This window comes from Panulirus ornatus, chromosome 19 (genome assembly GCF_036320965.1).
Source record: "Panulirus ornatus isolate Po-2019 chromosome 19, ASM3632096v1, whole genome shotgun sequence".
In the NCBI taxonomy this organism is placed as follows: domain Eukaryota; kingdom Metazoa; phylum Arthropoda; class Malacostraca; order Decapoda; family Palinuridae; genus Panulirus; species Panulirus ornatus.
In genome coordinates this window covers 19,313,577-19,331,764 of record NC_092242.1, presented here as the reverse complement: position 1 = coordinate 19,331,764, position 18,188 = coordinate 19,313,577, and the positions used below count along the sequence as shown (strand labels likewise).

Here is an 18,188-nt window from a genome sequence, read left to right as displayed (position 1 = left end):
GAATTTATAGCTGAAGAACTCCTACACTAATATCTGTGCTCTTTGTGGCATACAAAATGAATTTTTGATGTATAAAGTTATAACCATATTTCAATTCCAACTCTAATAATAATATATAATGATACATATAACGATATATAACAACAATACAGTCACCCCCTTTTTTAATAAATTCCTTTGCAATACCATCCAAACCCACTGCCTTACTGGCTTTCATCTTCTGCAAAACTTTTACCACCTCTTCTCTGTTTACCAAATCATTCTCCCTAACCCTCTCACTTTGCGCACCACCTCGACCAAAACACCCTATATCTGACACTCTATCATCAAACACATTCAACAAACCTTCAAAATACTCACTCCATCTCCTTCTCACATCACCACTACTTGTTATCACCTCCCCATTTGCCCCCTTCACTGATGTTCCCATTTGTTCCCTTGTCTTATGCACTTTATTTACCTCCTTTATTTACAAGAAAAAGGAAAGCCAAGGACAATGCCATGCAGAACAGAAGAAGATACAGGAACAAGAGTCTCAGGAAGTTCTGCCAACAACAGGGTGAATGCAGTTTGTAAGAAAAGAAATGATTAATGAAGAATATAAGTCAAGTGATGCAGAGAGCAGTAAAGCTGTCTGTAGGTCAGTCTTTTGTAACATAACTTGTGAAAGGCTTTAGCAAAGTCAAGGAATGTCATATGTACCTGTCTTCCTTCATATCTGTCAAGCTGCAATGACACACCATGATCAAGTAATGGTTAGTTGAGACTGACATACCATTTTGTGCCTAAATCTGAGTTGTCTGTATGTCATACCTTTGAGGATGATTCATGATTATTTATCATGTATGATGTGCTGTAACGTTTAGTATGGGTGAACGGACTGAGGTGTAGGATATGGGGCAAGCATGGGTCCATGGGACTGAAATGTGAGATATGTCTAGTTTGGGTGCATGGGAATGTGGTGTGAACTATGTTTTGCATGGGACCATGGGACTGAAGTGTGAGATATGTTTAGTATAGGACTGAGGTGTCATAATTTGCTTAGCATATGAGCATGGGTGAATGAGACTTAGGAGTGAGAAATGGGGCAATGATTGGCTGAGTTAGTTTTAGTGGTTCAGTAATCAATTACATGACTTAAAATTTCAATCTTACCATTTGCATTCTCAAAGATTTGGGCTGGAACCAAACTCGATATTTTTTCTGCAACAATATCTAAAGTGAGGTGTAGAGAGTTATACAAAAAAAATCATTTCTACAAACTTCTAATTCAGTCACATGGAATAAAATATTAAAAACAAATAATTACTACCACCAAGCAACATAATATAATATTTAGAAATGGGTATAAATATCATGAATAAGGTAATCAACTAAATACTTTACACTTGCATGAAGTACTTAAGAAAAATCATTCTGCATTAAAAAACAATAATTCTTGATGTTCATTAACCTTAATCTCATTGATTTGAATTATCTTTGAGATCATTCAGTATGCTCTGTGTTTTTTGCTTTATATGCACTTCAATATTACCACTTGGTATAACACAAAAAAGTACATCACACAAGAACTGTAGGAACATTGTGATAAATAAATATGAAATCTTACCTGTTAAAATTTTAAAAACTTTACAATCATACGTCACTTCATTGTATCAGTGCTCTCTAATAAGCTCAGCACTCCCCATACATCACATAAAATAATTTATATCACATATCAATCTGTTACTCTCAAAATTACTGGTACTGTAGTAAAAAATAGGATGCTACAATCATAATTTCTTTCTCTAATCATTGTAACAATATCTACACTGAAAGGTGAAGAAAGAAAAAAATGACACATCCACTTAACTAAGGAGTTTCACAGCATCTGTGCAGACTAGTTGAGCATTCTCTGTAACATTACTAAAAAGGCTAGAACATACATTACTATTTCTCCTCCTTGCTGTGATTATCAATGCTTGAAATGCACTCATGAGAACTTCCCTGGTTAACCCTCTTCTCAGTTGTGTTGCTGCATGTTAAATAAAGTTAATGTTAGTCACTTTACAGATATCATCAATAGTACAGATACAACATCAAAAATCCAGAAAACTTGAGCCTTGTACACTGCCAAATTTTTTCATTCTTCCATATACTTTTGCTTTAACAGACATATCAAAAACCTAACTTCCTGAGTTATGAGTAATTTTGTCCTAAGCTACCAATTCAATGTAACAGTACACATACTTCTTTTATAGTATGCATAAGTCACAATACTAATACACTGAATTTCGAGCAATAACAATAATGCATAAAATTAAATATCTTATCTTGAATAAATCCGGAGAAAAATCGTATTTTCCATAGTTCTCAGATTTCCATTCTAATGTCCATGTTTTTGGTGTTGTACCTGTATCCTGTTTAAAATATATCAGGGATGGAAAAGCAATAATAGCAATAACTCACAGCCATTATATTCATTCCTGTTTTATTTCAATTTTTAGAAATCAATGAGGTAAAAAGTTCAAAAACATCTTTCAGAAAGTAATTTCATTGCTCAGAACTGGGATATTTACATCTTAAATATATGGTTTACACATATAAAAAATTTAGAAATAGATTTAAAAAATATACACAAAACAAACTTTAACAATTCACTTCTGTACGAAGATAAAAAAAAATTTAACAGAAAACCACTGGTCCACTTTTCTTTTATTCCAAGAGAACAGAACAGCATTTTGAATTTAAATTGAAATAAAATTTGTGATTGTTAAAATTATTGGTCTTCCATTCTCAATACTTTCTTAATATATACCTAAATCTGACACAATATATAAAAACAATCTCCATAAGACAAGATTGCTTTCAAATATCCATATCACACCATACACAGCTACTAATCAGTTCATTAAAGAAATATTGTACATAGTGACCTAAGTACTTATTTGGAATGTGAGAATCTCCTTAAGGTCATTTATATAATACTGAACATTACAAGATGCAGAAGCAAGTATTCATGCATATATTGTAGGAATGTATATGAATGTGTGTGTGTGTGTGTGTGTGTGTGTGAGTAAAATTACCTATTTGTACTACACAGTGAGAGTTCATTACTTGTGGTTCCCTTCTCTTGAACATTCTCTTATATATGTATGCTGTCTGCATCAACTATGTCCTTAGCCACTCTGTTCCACCCATCCTCCTTTCTCATCATGTATGAGTATTTCTTCACATCTTTAAGTATCTCACTCACTATCATGTTATGCCTTCTAGTTACTCTATCCCTACATCTCTCAAAGAACTGCTCACTTCCCATGTCATTGATCTATTTCAAAAACTTAAAGATCAAGATCAGGTAACCCCTCATTCTTCCCTCCTCCAGGATGGTCAGCTTTAAAGCCTCAAGCCTTCGTTGTAATTCTGGACATATCTGTGTTACCCTTCTATGAGCTTTCTGTATCAGTTTTTGTGCTTCTTTAGGTGTGGCGACCAAACTTTAGAAGCATATTCTAGTTCTTACCTTGTGTGTGTTTGTAACTAAATACTTGCACTAGAGTATACAAGGAGGCGTTTCACACTCGTGGGGCCCCATCTCTTGCACACTAGTCATATAAATTCTTAAATTTACATAAGCTGTTTGCATTAAGCATGTCCTTAGTCATTCTATTCCATTCATCTTCCATTCTTATACAATAGAAGTACTTCTTTATATCATTCTTACAAGTTTCATGCTTAATGTAGTGTTATGTCTACTGGTTGTACTATCCCTACTCTTTCAAAGAAATGTTCACTGTCCTCGTCACTGATCAGTGTGGTTCAAAGGGCTGAAGATGGTGCGCTGAAATGGTTTGGATATATGGGGAGAATGAGAGAGGAAAGGTTGACAGAGAGAATATGTGTTTGAAGTGGATGGAACAAGGAAAAAGAGGGAGACCAAATTGGAGATGGAAGGAGGGAGTGGAAAAGATTTTGAGTAATTGCTGGCTAAACATACGGGGAGTGTGAAAAAAGGTGTAGGGATGGAGTGAATTGGGATGATTTGGTAATTTGGGGTTGATATGCTGTCAATGGACTGAACCAGGGAATGTGAATCATCTGGGGTAAACCATGGAAAGGTCTGTGGGATCTGGTTGTGGATAGGGAGTTACAGTCTTGGTGTATTACAAATGAATGCTAGAAATTGGATATGAACAGATGCAGACATTCTTCATCTTTTCCTGACACTACCTAATAAATGCAGGAAATAGCAATCAAGTATGAAATATACACACATACAAATATATACATATATATATATATATATATATATATTTACATATATATATATATTCTTTCTTTTTTCTTTCAAACTATTCGCCATTTCCCGCGTTAGCGAGGTAACGTTAAGAACAGAGAACTGGGCCTTTGAGGGAATATCCTCACCTGGCCCCCTTCTCTGTTCCTTCTTTTTGAAAAAAAAAAAAAAAAAAATAATATATATATATATATATATATATATATATATATATATATATATACACATTTTTTTTTTTTTTTGCTTTGTCGCTGTCTCCCGCGTTTGCAAGGTAGCGCAAGGAAACAGACGAAAGAAATGGCCCAACCCACCCCCATACACATGTATATACATACGTCCACACACGCAAATATACATACCTACACAGCTTTCCATGGTTTACCCCAGACGCTTCACATGCCTTGATTCAATCCACTGACAGCACGTCAATACCGGTATACCACATCGCTCCAATTCACTCTATTCCTTGCCCTCCTTTCACCCTCCTGCATGTTCAGGCCCCGATCACACAAAATCTTTTTCACTCCATCTTTCCACCTCCAATTTGGTCTCCCTGGGGATAGGGGAGAAAGAATACTTCCCACGTATTCCCTGCGTGTCGTAGAAGGCGACTAAAAGGCAAGGGAGCGGAGGGCTGGAAATCCTCCCCTCTCGTTTTTTTTTTTTAATTTTCCAAAAGAAGGAACAGAGAAGGGGGCCAGGTGAGGATGTTCCCTCAAAGGCCCAGTCCTCTGTTCTTAACGCTACCTCGCTATCGTGGGAAATGGCGAATAATATGAAAAAAATAAAAAAAAAGTATGAAAATGTATTTATCTATTTATTATTATACTTTGTCGCTGTCTCCTGCGTTAGCGAGGTAGCGCAAGGAAACAGACGAAAGAATGGCCCAACCCACCCACATACACATGTATATACATACACGTCCACACATGCACATATACATACCTATACATCTCAAGGTATACATATATATACACACACAGACATATGCATATATACACTTGTACATAATTCATACTGTCTGCCCTTATTAATTCCCGTCGCCACCCCACCACACACTCAGTCTCTAGCTATCATGTATAATGCACCGAAACCACAGCTCCCTTTCCACACCAAGACCCTACAAAACTATCCATGGTTTACCCCAGACGCTTCACATGCCCTGGTTCAATCCACCTGACAGCATGTCGACCCCAGTGTACCACAATGTTCCAATTCACTCTATTCCTTGCATGTCTTTCACCCTCCTGCATGTTCAGGCCCCGATCGCTCAAAATCTTTTTCACTCCATCTTTCCTTCTCCAATTTGGTCTCCCACTTCTCCTCATTCCTCCACTCTGACACACCCTCCACTTCTGACACATATATCCTCTTTATCAATCTGTCCTCACTCATTCTCTCAATGTGACCAAACCATTTCAAAACACCCTCTTCTGCTCTCTCAACCACACTCTTTATATTAACACACATCTCTCTTACCCTTTCATTACTTACTTGATCAAACCACCTCACACCACATACTGTCCACAAACATCTCATTTCCAACCTTACATTTTAACTTTCTAAAAAGGGAAACAGAGAAAAAGTCTCGCAGGGAGTGCTCATCCTCCTCGAAGGCTCAGATTGGGGTGTCTAAATGTGTATGGATGTAACCAAGATGAGAAAAAAGGAGAGATAGGTAGTATATTTGAGGAAAGGAGCCTGGATGTTTTGGCTCTCAGTGAAACAAAGCTCAAGGGTAAAGGGGAAGAGTGGTTTGGGAATGTCTTGGGAGTAAAGTCAGGGGTTAGTGAGAGGACAAGAGCAAGGGAAGGAGTAGCACTACTCCTGAAACAGGAGTTGTGGGAGTATGCAATAAAGTGTAAGAAAGTAAATTCTAGATTGATATGGGTAAAACTGAAAGCTGATGGAGAGAGATGGGTGATTATTGGTGCATATGCACCTGGGCATGAAAAGAAAGATCATGAGAGGCAAGTGTTTTGGGAGCAGCTGAATGAGTGTGTTAGTGGTTTTGATGCACATGACCGGGTTATAGTGATGGGTGATTTGAATGCAAAGGTGAGTAATGAGGCAGTTGAGGGAATAATTGGTATACATGGGGTGTTCAGTGTTGTAAATGGAAATGGTGAAGAGCTTGTAGATTTATGTGCTGAAAAAGGACTGGTGATTGGGAATACCTGGATTAAAAAGCGAGATATACATAAGTATACGTATGTAAGTATGAGAGGTGGCCAGAGAGAGTTATTGGATTATGTGTTAATTGATAGGCGTGCAAAAGAGAGACTTTTGGATGTTAATGTGCTGAGAGGTGCAACTGGAGGGATGTCTGATCATTATCTTGTGGAGGCGAAGGTGAAGATTTGTAGGGGTTTTCAGAAAAGAAGAGAGAATGTTGGGGTGAAGAGAGTGGTGAGAGTAAGTGAGCTTGGAAAGGACACTTGCGTGAGGAAGTACCAGGAGAGACTGAGTGCAGAATGGAAAAAAGTGAGAGCAAAGGACGTAGGGGGAGTGGGGTAGGAATGGGATGTATTTAGGGAAGCAGTGATGGCTTGTGCAAAAGATGCTTGTGGCATGAGAAGTGTTGGAGGTGGGCAGATTAGAAAGGGTTTTAGTGAGTGGTGGAATGAAGAAGTACGATTATTAGTGAAAGAGAAGAGGCATTTGGACAATTTTTGCAGGGAAATAGTGCAAATGACTGGGAGACGTATAAAATAAAGAGGCAGCAGGTCAAGAGAAAGGTGCAAGCAGTGAAAAAGAGGGCAAATGAGAGTTGAGGTGAGAGAGTATCATTAAATTTCAGGGAGAATAAAAAGATGTTTTGGAAGGAGGTAAATAAAGTGCATAAGACAAGAGAACAAATGGGAACATCAGTGAAGGGGTCTAATGGGGAGGTAATAACAAGTAGTGGTGATGTGAGAAGGAGATGGAGTGAGTATTTTGAAGGTTTGTTGAATGTGTTAGATGACAGAGTGGCAGATATAGGGTGTTTTGGTCGAGGTGGTGTGTAAAGTAAGAGGGTTATGGAAAATGACTTGGTAAACACAGAAGAGGTAGTGAAAGCTTTGCGGAAGATGAAAGCCGGCACTGCGGTGGGTTTGGATGGTATTGCAGTGGTAAGGATATTCAATGTATATATGGCTCATGGGGAGGTGCCTGAGGATGGGCAGAATGCATGCATAGTACCATTGTACAAAGGCAAAGGGGATAAAAGTGAGTGCTCAAATTACAGAGGTATAAGTCTGTTGAGTATTCCTGGGAAATTATTATTATATTTTATTATTATACTTTGTCGCTGTCTCCCGCGTTTGCGAGGTAGCGCAAGGAAACAGACGAAAGAAATGGCCCAACCCCCCCCCCATACACATGTATATACATACGTCCACACACACAAATATACATACCTACACAGCTTTCCATGGTTTACCCCAGACGCTTCACATGCCCCAATTCAATCCACTGACAGCACGTCAACCCCGGTATACCACATCGCTCCAATTCACTCTATTCCTTGCCCTTCTTTCACCCTCCTGCATGTTCAGGCCCCGATCACACAAAATCTTTTTCACTCCATCTTTCCACCTCCAATTTGGTCTCCCTCTTCTCCTCGTTCCCTCCACCTCCGACACATATATCCTCTTGGTCAATCTTTCCTCACTCATTCTCTCCATGTGCCCAAACCACTTCAAAACACCCTCTTCTGCTCTCTCAACCACGCTCTTTTTATTTCCACACATCTCTCTTACCCTTACGTTACTCACTCGATCAAACCACCTCACACCACACATTGTCCTCAAACATCTCATTTCCAGCACATCCATCCTCCTGCGCACAACTCTATCCATAGCCCACGCCTCGCAACCATACAACATTGTTGGAACCACTATTCCTTCAAACATACCCATTTTTGCTTTCTGAGATAATGTTCTCGACTTCCACACATTCTTCAAGGCCCCCAGAATTTTTGCCCCCTCCCCCACCCTATGATCCACTTTCGCTTCCATGGTTCCATCCGCTGCCAGATCCACTCCCAGATATCTAAAACACTTCACTTCCTCCAGTTTTTCTCCATTCAAACTAACCTCCCAATTGACTTGACCCTCAACCCTACTGTACCTAATAACCTTGCTCTTATTCACATTTACTCTTAACTTTCTTCTTCCACACACTTTACCAAACTCAGTCACCAGCTTCTGCAGTTTCTCACATGAATCAGCCACCAGCGCTGTATCATCAGCGAACAACAACTGACTCACTTCCCAAGCTCTCTCATCCCCAACAGACTTCATACTTGCCCCTCTTTCCAAAACTCTTGCATTTACCTCCCTAACAACCCCATCCATAAACAAATTAAACAACCATGGAGACATCACACACCCCTGCCGCAAACCTACATTCACTGAGAACCAATCACTTTCCTCTCTTCCTACACGTACACATGCCTTACATCCTCGATAAAAACTTTTCACTGCTTCTATGGGAGGGTATTAATTGAGAGGGTGAAGGCATGTACAGAGCATCAGATTAGGGAATAGCAGTGTGGTTTCAGAAGTGGTAAAGGATGTGTAGATCAGGTGTTTGCTTTGAAGAATACATATGAGAAATACTTAGAAAAACAAATGGATTTGTATGTAGCATTTATGGATCTGGAGAAGGCATATGATGATAAGAGCTGATAAGAGATGCTCTGTGGAAGGTATTAAGAATATATGGTGTGGGAGCAGTGAAAAGGTTTTATCGAGGCTATAATGAATGTTGGTTTGCGGCAAGGGTGCGTATTGTCTCCATGGTTGTTAATTTGTTTATGGATGGGGTTGTTAGGGATGTGAATGCAAGAGTTTTGGAGGGAGGGGCAAGTATGCAGTCAGTTGTGAATGAGAGGGGCAAGTATGCAGTCAGTTGTGGATGAGAGGGCTTGGGAAGTGAGTCAGTTGTTGTTTGCTGATGATACAGCGCTGGTGGCTGATTCAGGTGAGAAACTGCAGAGCCTAGTGACTGAGTTTGGTAAAGTGTGTGAAAGATGAAAGCTGAGAGTAAATGTGAATAACAGCAAGGTTATTAGGAACAGTAGGGTTGAGGGACAAGTCAATTGGGGAGGTAAGTTTGAATGGAGAAAAACTGGAGGAAGTATTTGAGGGAGAATAGTAAAGATGGTAAGCAAGCATTACAACATTTTTATTGATAAGCAAGCAAAAGAGACTCTTACATGAGATTTTCCATGAGAAAGACAGATTACATGGGGTCTGATTGGCCCACGACTGGATAGTTTGGTAAAAAATAATGTCAACTTGACAAGAAAATGTAATTCTGCTCATCAGATTTTTAAGCTATCACCAACTCCCTGCTGCTGCACATTAGCCTTCTACTGTCCCTATTATTATGAAATATTTGTCTAAATGACTTTTGAAGGTATTCATAGTCTTAGCATTCACTATGTCTGACAATAACTTATACACTTATACCAGTGATCAATACACATAGGGAAAGATGTTTTTCCCACATCCTTACTACATTTCTTAGCTTTTAGTTTTAATCCATTTGTCCTGGTAGTCATTTTTCTTGTATTTCGAAAAGATGTTCATGATTTATGTTATCAAACTTGTTCAGAATGTTGAAAACTTGGATACATTTCTTAGCTTTTAGTTTTAATCCATTTGTCCTGGTAGTCATTTTTCTTGTATTTCAAAAAGATGCTCATGATTTACGTTATCGAACTTGTTCAGAATTTTGTAAACTTGGATAAAGTTGCCACAAAGTCTACCTTTTTTGGGAGAGAAGAGATACAATCATTTAAGCCTTTCTTTGTATGCCAGATTTCAAAGGGATGGGATAAATTTTGTCACATGTCTCTGTACTTGTTCTAATTTTTCCTCCACTTTTTTATAGTTTGGAGACCAAAACTGGCCTGCTTATTCAAGGCATGTCCTTACTAGAGAATTATAAAGTGTGAAAAATGTTTCTTGTGTCTTGTAATCTATGTTCCCAGCTATGATACCTAACATTTGATGGCCTTTTTTACTTGCTGCTTAACACTGTTTAGTGTACTTCAGATTGTTGCTAATAACAACTCCAAGGTCCTTTTCTTCATTTAATTCAGTTTGAGAGTTTCTGAACAGTCCATACTCATAATGTATATTCATATAAGTTGAGATGTCTTTGCATCGTTTCACAGTCCTGCCTGTTTACATCTCTACCTCCTAATTCAGTACTGTCAGCAAATTTGCAGATCTTAGATTAAAGACAGAGTTTTAGGTCATTAATGTATATCATGAAAAATATTTGGACTAGGACTGACCCCTGTGGCACCCCACTTGTTATGTCTAGCCCATCTAAGGCTTTGCTGTTTAATACTACACTATGCTTTCTTCTGGTAAGCCAGTCTCTGATCCATGTACAGAGTTCTTCACTGATTCCGTGTGCTCTGAGTTTATGTAAAAGTCTCTTGTGAGGTACTCTGTTGAAAGTATTTTGGTAATGTAATTATACTACATCAGATGGTACTTTTCCATCCCATTTCTGATAAATATCATTAAAACATTCCAGCAAATTAACCAGGAAGGATATTCTATTGTGAAATTGTGTTGGTTGTCCGATATAATTTCGTGATCTAAAAATGTGACAATTTGTCTTGAATTATTTTTTCCATCGTTTTACCTAACACTGACGTAACGCTAATTGGGTGGTAACTGAAGGCACACTTTTTGTCTCTTTTATATATAGGAGTAACATTTGCTGGTTCCCAGTCAGATGGCATCCAATAGAGATTTGTTGAATATTTGTGATACGGGGTATATTAGCTGTCCCTCGACCTCTTGAATTTAATTTACTTTAATTCAATCTAATTTATTCTAATTGGAAGTGAATGTTCTCAGAGGGGAATATGATGCAATGTCTGATCATTAACTAGTTGAAGTGACGTTGAACATCTGTTGAGGTTTTCACAAAATAAGAAATAATGTGAGAGGCAAAAGGAAGGTGAAAGTAAATGAGCTTGGAAGACACTTATGCAAACAAATGCCCAACAAAACTGAGTGCAGAATGGCAAAAGGTGAGAGTAAATGAAGTTAAGGCAGTGGGAGAGGAATGGGAGGCATTTAGGGAAGCAGTGTTGACATGTGCGAGAGAAGTGTGTGGCATGCAGAATAAGGGAGGAAAGCACAGGAAAAAGGAGAATGAAAGGATGATGATGTAAATTTGTTAAAGAAAGAAAAAAGTGAGGTGCTGGTGATGCTTACAGTGAAGGAGAGCGAATAATTGGGAGATGTACAAGAAAGTGGTAAGTCAAGAGGAAGACACAGAAACTGATACAAAGGGTAAATGAGAATTGGGGCGAGTGAGTAAAAGTAAACTTCAGGGAGAATAGGATGTTTTAGAAGAAGGTTAATTGTGTGAGAAAACAAGAGAACATATAAGAGCATCAGTGAAGGAGACAAATTGAGAAGGGATAACGAGTGGTGATGAGGTGAAGAGGAGATAGTGTGAGTATACTGAAACTAATTCAGCTGTTGAATAATGAAAGAAGCTACCCCTCTGTTATCTCAAAAGAAATTAAGCTTACAAAATGTAACAACAGATAGACTATGACAAACAAAAAATATCCCATAACTTATCTATTGGTTCAGGATCCAGGATGGTAAAAGTGAGCTTATAATATACCGAATGAATTGAGTTCTACACCTTAAAATTAACTTCTTCACTTCGACACAAGACCTTAAAAGAAACATGCCTAACAGTTATGTCCAGTCCAGGAAGCTACACAATGAAATGGCAATGGAAACCACTCCAGCATATTATCTGCCATCTATCTCCCTAATAACTACTTGCTGCAGGCCATCCATTCAGTCCCTGAAAAAGTTGAAATGACCATTAAGCCACTATCCTACCAATGGGATTTCAAGAACTCCATGGGCTAGAATCCGGCTGAAAGTCAGATAAGAAATGACTACAGAAGAGCATGCTAACCAACATAATACAGGTACATAAAAGTGAGTGCTAGGCAAGGACACACATCTTATATCCCATTCACATGAATAAGCTATATCTCCAATCACAGTGCAGTTATTCGTGCCTTGGAACAAAGTTTTATGCTCTCGCTGAAATTTAAATGACATAATTTAATGCAGCTTATTTCAAAATCATCCTTTACTATTAGCTATTCCAAAATTATGTAAAGACTATAGTACTACTAATTTCAGAAAAATAATCCATTGCTATTTATCAAAACTGGGAGCTCATTGCCACCAAAATGAGTAAATCAATATGAATGGGTTCTGGATTAGGCAAATAACAGCCCATGCTTGGGCTGGTTTTGCTCTACTCACCCCTATCAAGAGATTCTAAATAGAAACCATTTGAAGAAGGAACAAATCCTATGCTGCTGACTAGTCTATTGTAAAAAGAAAGCCATCTCATTAGACTCAGCAGCTCCTGCTTCATGTGTAAGATTTTTCTTTTTTTTGCATTAAATTATCCTTCAATAAAATGGCTAACTAATTACATATGCTCAGTGCTAAGCTCAATAACTTGGCACTAATCTCTAATTCCAACAACAACTGCTGGGAAGAGGACAAACATCACATCATCTCCAACACACTCTTGAGTACAGGATGATAATTCATGATCTTTTCTGTCTCTGCTTGAACATGTCCAGTCTCACAAACCTAGGCATGCCCCCCCCCCCCCCCCCATAGGGGGAATACTCAAGATGAGTAAATATTTTTGTTCAAAAATACTATTTCAACATGACAGAAAAATTCAGTAGATAAAATATCAGTCAACCAAGAACTGGAAGCCAAGTGGATACTATGGTGATGATTCTGAGCTCATCTGTAGTGACTAAATTTCAATTTTACAATGATGTCTGAGTAACTTCATCCAATTCAGAGGTTAAGGTCATCAAAGACCCTGACTACTGTTCCTGTTTGCAGAAAGTATCAAACTGAGACTTGCATCTGCTTACAGTAGCTTATCTCACTTGGGCTTTACCATTTTTTCTCTAAAACAAGGACGGTACTGGAAATCAACAAAAAACAACAACAATATTCACAACAAAAAATGACTAGCTTTCCAAACTCTTCCTGGTTAAAACTATGCACAGGGATTTATCTGGACAAAACTGGTTGACAAGCAGCAAGTAGCTGTCTAGGGGCCGGCAGATACCTGCTGGGGTATTGTGACTCCTCACCTCTTAATACAAATATACTGAGTGAATAAAAGTATCAAGCATATCTTTTATCTATGTTGAGTGCATAACCTATACAGCATTTCTCTGCCTAGCACCATGAGTTGAATGATTTCTGCATAAAAATATCATCACATTATCCAAAAGAGCTATATTTTTCTAATTCACAAAATGATAAACTGAAAACAGGAGTAATAAAAATATACTATGTAAAGACATTCATAATATCAATTCTAACCTAAGTACAAAGAGATCCCCCAAAATAGTTATTAAACTGTGATAACTTACGGCAGTTTGCAAGCTTCTAAGAACCTCCTTCTTCTTATTTTCCTTCTGATTACTACCATGCAGTATACACCCATAATGATGACTGTAGAAATTCCATACAAGAAGACACACAAGCTAATATCTGTAGTGTTGAATCCCCATGTGTTAAGGGAGCGTAGAGATTGGTCTTGGATGAAATCAGAATGCTTTTTGTTAACAGTCATTGTTTCCACTTTTTTTACCTTCTCGTGTCTATCGAGGGCTTCCTTTACTTTAGCCTGCTTGTTTCTTACTGGGGTTGTAATTGTTTGGGTTCCTTTAAATGATAAAGCTCCCTTTGCATAGATTTGCTTAAGGTATACTAACACCTCCTTTTCTTTCATGGTGTTACCATTCCAGCAAGATGGACATGTTGACTTTGATGGGAATTGCTGCTTTAGATGTTTGGGATCTTCACTTGCATCTCCTTTTAAGCGTTCATTGACCTTATTATGGCCACGCCAAAGCCAGAGTATTCCATCATCAGCTACATTTACAGATGATTCAGCATCTACTGCATACATTGCTTGAAAGTGTTCTGAACAGTGTTTGCAACCGAAGAAATGTTTTACATAGCCATGTATTGCTCGAAGTGTTTTCTTAGGGTTGTACACATCACTATTCCCATCCTGAAGAACGGAATTTACTGTGAGCACATGGAATGTTATCCAAAGACCACATGGGTAACCTCTGAATTTGGGTTCACTTCCATGACACCCAACCCAAGGCTGATGATCTGGAAGAACAGAATCTGGACCTTGAAGAGATTTGATTACTTCAGCTAAGTGTTTTCCTTCAAGGCTGTCCCCATGAGTACTGGAATATTTATACAGCTTTGAGAGGAAAAGATGGACAGCTGGTCTTGCAGGAAGATAAGTGACAAGCACCTCTAAAAAGTCCTGAAGAGATACGAGTGCCTCTCCCCTGATAACTTTATGCTGCACGACTTCATGTCCTAAAGCATAAGAAATTGCATTTTCAATATCCACCATGTACACCTGATCTTTTCTTTCCACCCCAGCAAAAGCTGTATCAGGTAGATCATCTTCATAGTTTAATTTGTCACTGTTTATTTCTTCTGGTTGCCCATCTCCAGCTCCTTCTATATCTTCTTTCCTTGTGGTAGCATCACTTTTCCTTCCTATAATAAAGACATTTTTTATCAAAATACTGTAATGCTGATAATAATAAGCAGTAAAGGTAGATGAGTCAACCAATAATTACAGAGGAAATCACTAGGCAGTCAATCATCACACCAAATAATGGACAGTCATTTATGTAAAATCCATTTCTTCAGCCTTTACCTCCCTAACCACCCTATCCATAAACAAATCAAATAACCATGGGGACATCACACGTCCATGCTGCAAACCGACATTCACTGGGAACCAATCACTCTCCTCTCTTCCTACTCACACACATACCTTACATCCTTGGTAAAAACTTTTCACTGCTTCTAGCAACTTACCTCCACATCAAATACTCTTAAAACTTTCCACAAAGCATCTACATCAACCCTATCATATGCCTTCTCCAGATCCATAAATGCTACATACAAATCCATCTGTTTTCTAAATATTTCTCACCTACATTCTTCAAAGCAAACACCTGATCCACACATCCTCTACCAATTCAGGAACCAACCTGTTCTTCCCCAATTTGATGCTCTGTACATGCCTTCACCCTCTCACTTAATACCCTCCCATACAATTTCCCAGAAATACCTAACAAACTTATGCCTCTGTAGTTTGAACTCTCACTTTATCCCCTTTGCTTTTGTGCAGTGGTACTATGCATGAATTCCCCGAATCCTCACGCACTTCACCATGGCCCATACATACAGTGAACATCCTTACCAACCAATCAACAACACAGTCACCCCCTTTTTTAATAAATTCCACTGTAATACCATCTAAACCCAAAGGCTTCCTGGATTTCATTTTCAGCAAAGCTTTCACATTCTCTTTCCTCTTCACCAAACAATTCTCCCTGACCCTCCCACATCACACACCACCCCGACCAAAACACCCTATACGTGCCACTATATCATCAAACACATTCAACAAACCTTCAAAATACTCACTCCATCTCCTCACTTCACCACTACCTCTCATCACTTCCCCAATAGTCCCCTTCACTGATGTTCCCATTTGCTCTCTTGCCTTAACCACTTTATTTACTTTCTTCCAAAACATCTTTTTATTCTCCCTAAAATTCAAGGATACTCTCTCACCCCAACTCTCATTTGCCCTCTTTTTCAACTCTTGCACCTTTCTCTTCACCTCCGGCAGCTTCCTTTTATACATCTCTCAGTCATTTGCACTACTACCCTACAAGTATCGTCCAAACGCTTCTCTTTTACTAACAACCATACTCCTTCATCACATTTATATATTCATTTATTAATATTATATTTATTTATATTACAATATTTATATATTATATTTATTAATATTACAATGGAAGTAAGGGGAGTGGGGGAGGAATGGGATGTATTTAGGAAATCAGCGATGGATTGCGCAAAAGATGCTTGTGGCATGATAAGAGTGGGAGGTGGGGTGATTAGAAAGGGTAGTGAGTCGTGGGATGAAAAAGTAAGATTATTGGTGAAAGAGAAGAGAGAGGCATTTGGACTATTTTTGCAGGGAAAAAATGCAATTGAGTGGGAGATGTATAAAAGAAAGAGACAGGAGGTCAAGAGAAAGGTGCAAGAGGTGAAAAAGAGGGCAAATGAGAGTTGGGGTGAGAGAGTATCATTAAATTTTAGGGAGAATAAAAAGATGCTCTGGAAGGAGGTAAATAAAGTGCGTAAGACAAGGGAGCAAATGGGAACTTCAGTGAAGGGCGGAAATGGGGAGGTGATAACAAGTAGTGATGATGTGAGAAGGAGATGGAGTGAGTATTTTGAAGGTTTGTTGAATATGTTTGATCATAGAGTGGCAGATATAGGGTGTTTTGGGCGAGGTGGTGTGCAAAGTGAGAGGGTTAGGGAAAATGATTTGGTAAACAGAGAAGAGGTAGTGAAAGCTTTGTGGAAGATGAAAGTCGGCAAGGCAGCAGGTTTGGATGGTATTGCAGTGGAATTTATTAAAAAAAGGGGGTGACTGTATTGTTCACTGGTTGGTAAGGTTATTTAATGTATGTATGACTCATGGTGAGGTGCCTGAGGATTGGCGGAATGCGTGCATAGTGCCATTGTACAAAGGCAAAGGGGATAAGAGTGAGTGCTCAAATTACAGAGGTATAAGTTTGTTGAGTATTCCTGGTAAATTATATGGGAGGGTATTGATTGAGAGGGTGAAGCCATGTACAGAGCATCAGATTGGGGAAGAGCAGTGTGGTTTCAGAAGTGGTAGAGGATGTGTGGATCAGGTGTTTGCTTTGAAGAATGTATGTGAGAAATACTTAGAAAAGCAAATGGATTTGTATGTAGCATTTATGGATCTGGAGAAGGCATATGATAGAGTTGATAGAGATGCTCTGTGGAAGGTATTAAGAATATATGGTGTGGGAGGCAAGTTGTTAGAAGCAGTGAAAAGTTTTTATCGAGGATGTAAGGCATGTGTACGTGTAGGAAGAGAGGAAAATGATTGGTTCTCAGTGAATGTAGGTTTGTGGCAGGGGTGTGTGATGTCTCCATGGTTGTTTAATTTGTTTATGGATGGGGTTGTTAGGGAGGTGAATGCAAGAGGTTTGGAAAGAGGGGCAAGTATGAAGTCTGTTGTGGATGAGAGAGCTTGGGAAGTGAGTCAGCTGTTGTTCACTGATGATACAGTGCTGGTGGCTGATTCATGTGAGAAACTGCAGAAGCTGGTGACTGAGTTTGGTAAAGTGTGTGAAAGAAGGAAGTTAAGAGTAAATGTGAATAAGAGCAAGGTTATTAGGTACAGTAGGGTTGAGGGTCAAGTCAATAGGGAGGCAAGTTTGAATGGAGAAAAACTGGAGGAAGTAAAGTGTTTTAGATATCTGGGAGTGGATCTGGCAGCGGATGGAACCATGGAAGTGGAAGTGAATCATAGGGTGGGGGAGGGGGCGAAAATCCTGGGAGCCTTGAAGAATGTGTGGAAGTCAAGAACATTATCTCGGAAAGCAAAAATGGGTATGTTTGAAGGAATAGTGGTTCCAACAATCTTGTATGGTTGCGAGGCGTGGGCTATGGATAGAGTTGTGCGCAGGAGGGTGGATGTGCTGGAAATGAGATGTTTGAGGACAATGTGTGGTGTGAGGTGGTTTGATCGAGTAAGTAACGTGAGGGTAAGAGAGATGTGTGGAAATAAAAAGAGTGTGGTTGAGAGAGCAGAAGAGGGTGTTTTGAAATGGTTTGGTCAGACGGAGAGAATGAGTGAGGAAAGATTGACCAAGAGGATATATGTGTCGGAGGTGGAGGGAACGAGAAGTGGGAGACCAAATTGGAGGTGGAAAGATGGA

The 18,188-nt window shown here is 38.8% G+C and overlaps 1 protein-coding gene across 4 annotated transcripts in view; it reads right to left on the bottom strand.

Moving 5' to 3' along the window:
• Nucleotides 1-1,252: 1,252 nt before the first annotated feature.
• The window catches only part of LOC139755426 (sulfhydryl oxidase 2-like), a 66,687-nt gene continuing 49,751 nt past the window's right edge, over nucleotides 1,253-18,188 (bottom strand). For 2 of the 4 annotated variants that reach the window (XM_071673726.1, XM_071673723.1), the window contains exons 6-7: nucleotides 13,743-14,901; nucleotides 1,253-2,014 (exon numbers count right to left, since the gene is read on the bottom strand). In XM_071673726.1, coding sequence (XP_071529827.1) covers nucleotides 1,930-2,014; nucleotides 13,743-14,901 — 1,244 coding nt within the window. In that variant the 3' untranslated portion in view covers nucleotides 1,253-1,929. Of the gene's footprint in view, nucleotides 2,015-9,429; nucleotides 12,119-13,742; nucleotides 14,902-18,188 lie in introns of those variants that run through there. The other 2 variants (XM_071673724.1, XM_071673725.1) reach the window with 2 other exon arrangements.